Source organism: Ciona intestinalis, unplaced genomic scaffold (assembly GCF_000224145.3).
Source record: "Ciona intestinalis unplaced genomic scaffold, KH HT000111.2, whole genome shotgun sequence".
In the NCBI taxonomy this organism is placed as follows: domain Eukaryota; kingdom Metazoa; phylum Chordata; class Ascidiacea; order Phlebobranchia; family Cionidae; genus Ciona; species Ciona intestinalis.
The window spans coordinates 217,065-226,204 of record NW_004190433.2 but is presented as its reverse complement, the minus strand read 5'-3'; the positions used below and the strand labels follow the sequence as shown (position 1 = coordinate 226,204).

At 32.9% G+C, this 9,140-nt stretch overlaps 1 protein-coding gene across 1 annotated transcript in view; it reads left to right on the top strand.

Moving 5' to 3' along the window:
* Nucleotides 1–1,208: 1,208 nt before the first annotated feature.
* LOC100179282 (tankyrase-1) overlaps nt 1,209–9,140 on the top strand; it is a 13,339-nt gene continuing 5,407 nt past the window's right edge. The window contains exons 1-12 of the mRNA XM_002121626.5: nt 1,209–1,393; nt 1,741–1,947; nt 2,568–2,750; nt 3,044–3,205; nt 3,781–3,885; nt 4,235–4,419; nt 4,903–5,086; nt 5,452–5,649; nt 5,713–5,817; nt 6,189–6,311; nt 6,719–6,952; nt 7,735–7,935. Of these exons, the coding sequence (XP_002121662.3) occupies nt 1,265–1,393; nt 1,741–1,947; nt 2,568–2,750; nt 3,044–3,205; nt 3,781–3,885; nt 4,235–4,419; nt 4,903–5,086; nt 5,452–5,649; nt 5,713–5,817; nt 6,189–6,311; nt 6,719–6,952; nt 7,735–7,935 (2,016 nt within the window). The 5' untranslated portion in view covers nt 1,209–1,264. The remainder of the gene's footprint in view (nt 1,394–1,740; nt 1,948–2,567; nt 2,751–3,043; nt 3,206–3,780; nt 3,886–4,234; nt 4,420–4,902; nt 5,087–5,451; nt 5,650–5,712; nt 5,818–6,188; nt 6,312–6,718; nt 6,953–7,734; nt 7,936–9,140) is intronic.

Sequence of the window (9,140 nt, the reverse complement as noted above, 5' to 3'; positions counted from 1 at the left end):
TCCGGACGTAATATTTAAAAAAGAGACCGTTTTATAATTGCATTTTTGTACACATATGTACAGCCAGGAATGCAGCAATGACTCATTGTAATATATATATTAATATTATTACTTCAATATTGGTGCACTGATAGAGTAAATTAGTAGGATTAGGTATATCGGTATTACAATAAATATCGATTAACGAAATGGGCGTATGCACGTGCGTGTTAGTTATACAGTGTACAGAAGTTTTAAGCAGCCAAAACATTTTACGTATAAGGTACCAAACACAATCTTAAAACAATTAAACATTTACCTGCCTCACAACTGCAATGCGGTTTCAGAAGATACATTAAACTTACTATCCGCGTTTTAACATCGTTGACTTCGATTCACGTGATTGCCGCGAATCAACTTTTTACCAGACCCATCGAAGCGTGACGCGTCTGAACGATTTCGCTAGTTTCCTATCTATATGTTTAGATATCTATGGTTGCAGCTGTTGCAAAAGTGTTACTTAATTGTATGTTAGAGAATAGATGATTAATCGTTGCTTTCACTAAAAGTTCTATTGGCATGACAGTTGGTTGTACGATAAAGTCCTGCACGTCTTAGTTTAGACGCCGTTACTATATTTAAGTCCTATGCGGTACGGCTTGATCGACCAAATGCTATTTGTAAGATTTTTTTAATTTGCACCATTTTATCAGCATGTAGCTTTGATCTGTTACCAAAAGTCTTTAATTTTTTTAGTTGATTTATAGTTGATATGTGTTTATTTTCGCCAACGAGATATATGTTTATATGTCCTTTGTTTACTTTAAGTGCGCACCCCACCGCCCGCGTTTAACGATTTTCGGTTTGGCATCACTTCTCAGTTTTTTGTTTCTGTCAGAATGTTGCGGTTTATGAAATAAAAGTAAATAGCGGTTAACTTTTTGCGGATTTGCGGTACTTCAGCTGTTAATTGTTAAAGTAGCTGTTAAAATGGGATGTATTAATGTGATCTGTTCACATATGATCTAATATTTAACTTCGTTTTCTGTTTAATACGATTATTGTTTTACAATTAACATCTAAAAGTTATAAGTAACACATCTTTAAAAAACAAGTGTTTTTCGGTGTGTGTTAGTTGAGTTCTCTTTGTATACCTTAAGGGGTAAGAATTAACTCAATTCGTATTTTAAAATTCTAATTACTTTTAACATTTGTTTTTTTTCAGTTTGCTAAATATAAATAATAGTTTGATTTATGTCTCTGTGTTAGTCTTTGTATAAGTGAAATGTCTGGTCGTCGAAATACTGTATCAGGCGCTGCATATTCGCTTCCAACAAGATCGGATCGAGCGACCAATTCACATTCAACAGCAAGAGATTTATTTGATGCTTGTCGAAATGGAGATTTAAATAAAGTAATTTTAAATAATAAATTTGTACTACGATTTTATGTTTTACTTTATGTACTTGCAAAGGTTATATGACAATACCTACACGGATAAATTTTTAATTTATATAAAATTATAAATATATAGTTGTTTTTGTAAAGTCAGCACAAATTTTGTTGTGTAACAAATTTGTAATATGATTTTATGTGTTTTATATGTAAAAAAAAATAATATGGCTATACCAACACAAATGTATTTTAACTTTTTTAAATTGCACTTTTGCAAGATTTAAAAAATGGAAAAATCTGCCCAAATCCGCACAAAAAATCTAAACATTTTCAGTTGTGGAAGTTTACACCATTCTACTTTTACAGGTAAAAAAATTGGTCACCACACAAAACGTAAACGCACGAGATTTAGAGGGTCGAAAATCAACCCCGCTTCATTTTGCTGCTGGATTTGGTCGGAAAGATGTTGTGGAACATCTATTGCAATGTGGAGCTAATGTTCATGCACAGGATGATGGGGGTTTGATACCACTGCATAATGCATGTTCGTTTGGGCATGCAGAAGTAGTACAGGTACCTAATAATGTGATATAGACGTGAAGAATAGAATAATTTCTGTTTAGTATTTTTAATGATTTTGGGATTTTAAATAAATTGTATTTTGTGTTTTTGTTTAATTTCTTAATAAATTTGTGTGTAACTTAAGTTTCATGTTCTAGTCCTTAGTGTAGATTTAGCACTTAAAATGATAATTACTGTTAAGTATTTATAATCGTAATTCTTTGTATGGTTCTCTATCATTTTTATGACCAGTAACTCATTGTAATGACGCAGCCCAAGAGCTAATTTTATTGCTAGAGTAATAAACAGTTTATTTAGTATTGTTTGCCTCCCTGCCACATTGGTAATTTAAGTATTATATTTAAGTTGTGGTAAGCCTTTATATAATAGCACAAACATTGTGGTTGTAGATACCTACCCAAAAATTTTCTGCATTGCAATAATTAATAAACATTGCAACCAATAAGGTAGAATTGTTTCCTAAAAGTAGGTGTCCCACTATACCTAAATTCCTTCATTTTTTTAAATAGTTTGTCAACTATGACCGTTTGTTTTTTTTATTGGTTAGGTCCTTGTCAAGGACCTGGAATTTAGGCCACCTATGCCCATGGTTACATTTGTTTATGTTTTAGTTGCTTTTAACTCGTGGTGCTGATCCAAATTCAAGAGATAATTGGAATTACACCCCACTTCATGAAGCAGCTATTAAAGGGAAGCTAGATGTGTGTGTGGTTCTCCTGCAAAGTGGTGGGGATCCACATATTAAAAATGCAGACAATAAGACAGCTTTGGATTTAGCTGAACCATCTGCAAAGGTTTGTAAATAGATTTTAAATCTAAAACAGCAAAATCATTATAATTTTAAATGTAAAGAAAAATTAACCTCATTTGGTATTGTTTATATTAAGTAGTAATGGTGCTAGAATGAGACGTAACCATAAATCATGCTACATGATGTTAGTAGTGATGAAATAATTCAAGACACGTAATATTGTGTGTAACTGTAAGTCTGTAACTTAAGAAAACAAACAAATAACAAGTAATAACGATACTGAGCCACACCATACCACACTACTGTGTTCAACTTTTGAATTATTCCTAAATACAGGTTGTATTGTCTGGTGAGTTCAAAAAGGATGAATTACTTGAAGCAGCAAGGGGAGGTAATGAAGAACAACTAATGGACCTTTTGACGCCACTAAATGTCAATTGTCATGCCAGCGACGGACGTAAATCGACACCACTCCATTTGGCGGCTGGTTATAATCGGGTTCGTTTACAATAAACAATATCTCATAATGTTTGGAGTAATGGGCCAACTCTGTGGCATGAATCCCAAGGCCTTGGCAGTACCTATCTGTAGCATTTTACCCATACAAAATGAATAGCATGTTTTACCAGTCATTTATTGAGACTACGGATGCACATTACAGAGGTTCGAATCCATAAGATTCGAATTCTTTTGTATTCAAATCTAATTACGGGATTCGGTATTCTGTTTAATGACGTCATCACACATCATCTCATAAACTATATTAACAATTTTTTAACCTTAATAATTTAAAAAAAAATTTTTTTTTGTGTTTGTGGGACTTTCGATAGCCTGCTATACGTTTCATGACTCAAAAACTACCCAATAGTACAATTTTTGATCATTTTACAGCTTATGATCCAACAAGGCTGCTATGAAAGAGTCAATAAACTGACTTATGCGGGTAAAATTATTTTTCCCTTTAAATATAAAAAGATTCAAAATAAAGTATTCTAGGATATCCTAGAATACCTAATTATTCTGTAATGTGCATCCCTAATTGAGACTAACAATATTTACCTTCTATATTACAGGTCCGTATTGTCAACCTTCTTTTAAAACAAGGTGCAGATGTCCATGCAAAAGATAAAGGGGGTCTTGTACCTTTGCATAATGCTTGTTCATATGGACATTTTGAGGTTTGTGTCATTTACAAATACATTATACATATGTCACTCTTTCAAACAACATAATTGGGATCAATTTAAAACTCTCAAAAGATTAAATAGCAGATTGCTACACAGTGTAAACAAAGGGCCAACTCTGGCCTATACCTAGTTCCCTGACATTTATCACCAAAAAAAAGTATATAAAGGTGGCTGTACACAGTATCCGGAATTCGTCCGTTTTGTCTGTTTTGTCTGGATTTCGCTGCCACATGCGGAATTGGACATGGGTTTGCATACGACTTCGCAAGCGAATTCGCATGCCGGATACTGTGTACAGCCACCTTAACAATCATAAAATCATCAAAATATCATTCTACAGGTCACAGAGTTGTTAATAAAACACGGGGCGAATGTGAATGCAATGGACCTGTGGCAATTCACACCATTACATGAAGCAGCATCCAAGAACCGCGTGGAAGTTTGTTCTTTATTATTAGCTCATGGTGGAGACCCAACCACAGTCAACTGTCATTCAAAAACAGCTGTAGATGTTGCACCAAACAGGTGGCTTCTTCATGTATTTAATTCAATGTTTAGGAGCATTTAATATAAATATATATTTAATATATGTCATGTGAATGTTTTATTGTTTAGTTATTTATGTATCGTTTTACAACTTTCTTTTTCTCTTTTAAGTAATTACAGTTTATTGTAATGAAATTCATTAATCAATTTAGACCTATATTCTATTATGCACGAAATGCCATGTAACATGGGATTTAGGCTCGGTTTGGCCCATAAAATGCCATCGAAGGTCTATGCCCTATACTTAAAGGTTCCTCATACCATTCGGTACTTTTATAGGGATAATTTAGACCTCAGACAAGTTGAATTTAATCACTTGAGCTGTAATTCCATTTACTTATAATTCTATCAATAATAAAAATTCTGATGAATTTTTAACTTAGTTATTAAACATCATGTTTAACACCAATGACACAAGTTATGTGTGAGTAATTCTCGGTGAATAATGAATTATTCCACCAGGCAACTTCAAGAGAAGCTTGTATATGAATTCAAGGGTCATTCGTTGCTTGATGCAGCTCGTCAAGCAGACTTAACTCGGGTGAAGAAGCACTTGACGTCTGATTCAATATTATTCTGCCACCCTCATACACATGACTCACCACTACACTGCGCTGTTGGATCGCCATACCCCAAGCGACGACAAGTAATTTATTTTTATTTTCTTGTTTATGTTTTTCTTTGCACTTTTAAATTAAATTGAAGTGATGGTGAAAAAGAATTGTTATCATCTACAACAAAATTAAAATCAATTCCCAAACACAAGCGATGACAAATAATTTATTTTTTATATCAATGTTATTTTTTTTTGAAAATAAAATCGTCATTATTTAGGGCAACATTTTTTGTTATCATTTATATTATTGCTGCAGAAATCAGTCGCAAACCTTAACAATTGGTAAGTTCCAAGTGTGGTATCACCATGTTGTATAGCCTAGACCCAAAGTGCCACAATATAAGACCTCAACCATTCCATAAGTCTTACTATTAATCTACTACCTACTCCAACAGGTCACTGAGTTACTCATACGTAAAGGTGCGAGTCTCAATGACAAAAACAAAGAATTCCTTGCCCCCCTTCATATTGCTGCGGACAAAGCTCACATCGATGTCTTGGAAGTTTTGCTTAAAAATGGAGCAAAAGTCAACATTCTTGATTGCCTCGGCCAAACTGCTTTGCATAGAGCTGCACAGTTAGGCTTGTCACAGGTTTGAATATTGATTTTTAACTGTAGTGTGTGCATTCCTATGTAACATATGGTTCATGCTCAGGTCTGTATTGTTCTGCTTAACCATGGTGTTGATCCAACTATAATGTCACTGCAAGGATTTACAGCAGCGCAAATGGCAACTGAAACCATCCAACAGTTATTACAGGTATGTTAACGCATGCATAACTTTAAAAACAATTTATATATAGTAGGGTAGGGGAAAATGGGACACTTAAACATTATATTTCCTCGTCCTATTTGGTAGTAAACAAAGAATATTCAAAGAATTATAAAATCGTATTCTTACGACTCCATAGATCATTGTTAATTATTTAAAACACGATCAGGATATTTGGGTCTTATGTGCTAAAGGTGTCCCATCTTCCCCCATATTACTCTCTATCTATAAATATTTATAGAGAGAATTATGTCAATTTTTTAATTTTAATTTATAACCTTTAAACTAATACTGTTAGGTTTTAAACCAATTGAAATGCATTTAACTTTATAGTCATAATAATAAACCCATTTATTCAGGATGCGTTGTCATCTAAAGCAGCTGCCGTTAGTTCAAGCAGCTCAGAGTCCAAACCAACAAACACAGTGACTTCAGTTCCAAACCAAACTAATGGAACTCCAGCTACTGATGTGGAAATTCAAGTGAGATGTTGTTATTATTGTTTTGCATTGGGACATTGGGTGACAGATGTAGCTTTTTATTGATTTTTAACAAAATCTGGGGGACATTTCTAAAATGCAGTTACACTACTTGTTAATATGCAGAAATTTATTGATTAATGTGGTGAATTCCCATGTTTGTCTCCGCTTGTTTGTATAGACAACAAACAATGTGGTAAAAGCACAAACAATGTAGTAAAAGCTATTTTATAATAAAACTAGAGTGCTTTAATGTATAATGCCACCCCTGTCCCAAATGTTAATTGTTTGGATTTCATATAAAATTTCTTCTTAGTCATAGTTTGATATTATAGCACTTTGTATACTGCATATACAGAATACTCTAATTATAGTTATTTTTGGTGAATATATTTTTAACTGTGTTATAGTTATTGGATGCTGCAAAAGCAGGAGATTTGGAGGTTGTAAAAAAATTGTGCTCTGTCCACAATGTCAACTGTCGCGACATGGAAGGGAGACTTTCAACTCCAATCCACTTTGCAGCCGGTTATAACAGGGTTGCTGTGGTTGAGTATTTACTTCAACATGGTGCAGATGTACATGCTAAGGATAAAGGGGGTTTGGTGCCATTGCATAATGCTTGTTCATATGGGCATTATGAGGTAAGCAACATTCGAAATTCACAGTGACATTTTTGGAAATCTAATGATTTAGCATAAATTGGCTAAAATTCGGGGTGGCATTTAGAAAAGCAATGATTTAGCATTGATTGTTTAACATTCATGGTGGAATTTTTGAAAATCCAATGATTCAGCATTGATTGGTAAGCTAAGGCTGTGGCACTTCAATGTCCTTTCAGTACATTAGCACATTACTTAGCCAAACATTAAAAGTGCATTTACTTGCCGCAGAAATTTCAGGTGCATTTAGTAGCTGGGTAAAGATCATGAATTATTTAACACTGACAGCTTAAGTGACGATCTACCTATCTAGATATTCAAATCTTGAATTATATTTTCTTACAAGCTGTTTTAATGGAGAATTCTAAATTCCTGCACTTGAATGAATAATTAATAAGACATAAGCCTAATATATTTTATAAAAAAAACATTAAAAAAGCCCCTCTTATATAAAGGTGATAGTTTTATTATATATACCAACTTTTTGCCTGTCATTTGACGAGATTTTTAGGGTAATAATACCAATATAGTAATGATGAAATATTGCTGTATGGCAGACAATATGTTGGTATATTTTAATGAACCTTTTAAAACACCAGTTAATATATTAAACTATTCATACCTAAATCCTAGGCCCATGGCATGCCTTACTACAGTTCCTCAGACTCCTCACCCACATAGAATAGAATAGAACCTTTTATATTCGACCAATTTATGTATTAAACCATGCATAGTAGCAAGAATAGCAGAGTATTTTATATTAGGTGACGGAATTGCTTGTAAAACATGGAGCATCTGTTAATGTTGCCGATCTATGGAAGTTTACTCCATTACATGAAGCAGCAGCAAAGGGAAAATATGAAATTTGTAAATTACTTCTGAAACATGGTGCTGATCCACATAAGAAGAACAGAGATGGCAACACTCCACTTGATCTTGTTAAAGAAGGGGATTTGGACATACAGGTATGTTTAATAATTATGTTATATATAATTATATTATATACAAATTTATGATGTTATATATTAATGTTACAGCCAAATAAATGTTATTTATATTTGTATATCCAATCCAAATAATATGACAGATTAGCATCTGTACCCCAAACCCCCAAAATCACACTTTTTCAGATCATATTTTTGATATAAAAACAGCCTAAATGTGAGAGTTTTCTAAGAAACATTTTTTTAAAGGTATATTTTTTGAACTTTTCTCATTTTAACCATATTTCAGCTTGTGTGACAAGGCAAAATGTAGAACAATATGGACTATTACTTTAAGTAAACAAAAATATTAAGTGTTTTTATTGGTTATTCAAGACTGACCATTGTTGCAATATGTAATATGTAATATATAATATGACTGTATGTAATAAATCTATCATGAATGTTTAATAAATACAAGTAGTTACCTTTTACAGCCAACACTGTATATGTGGCTACTTTCCTTAACTCAGTATGTGGTAAAAATCAATAAGTTAATCATATTATTATAATGAAGTTTCGTGGCCCAATTTTATTAGTCATGGAAATTAAATAATTGTTTCACATCAAAAGTAATTGATTTGCCTTTGTATAAAAACTTTTATAGCAATTCTAATATAGCTATTATAGATGTAATGTTTTGTTTAGTTTTCAATGTCTTATTTACTTAGTAGAGTAGTTTCCTATCAGTTAAACAATATGCAATAATATGACAAACCAATTATTTTTAACCATTAGTAAATATTGTGGTATTTATTGGAAATTTTACGATTCTAATATTAATATAAGAGTTTGCTATGTCAACTCTTGAAACTCACCATAATGGATTAAAAAGACAAAGTAAATTACCTTAAGTAGATGTTAAAGGTTGTGGGCCTTTACCACTCACTTTAACGTTCCTGTATTATTTCCGTACCGTGTTTTTAGGTGAATTCCAAGAAGTGCTGTGTACTGTGTTATGTTGCATTTCTTGTATTATTAGAATCCACTAGATCAACACAATAACAGCTTTTTAAAAGTATTTCCCGTATGCTTGTTTGTGTTGCAATGCGCCAACAGTGGTCATGCAATTTATTGCATTTGTGTTTTATTATTAAGCAAAACACCACCTGTGCTAAACCAAAGTGTCCCCGGTGCGATGCTCGGCAGCGGTACTAAAACTGATGCGCGTATGTGTCCTTGGGCAA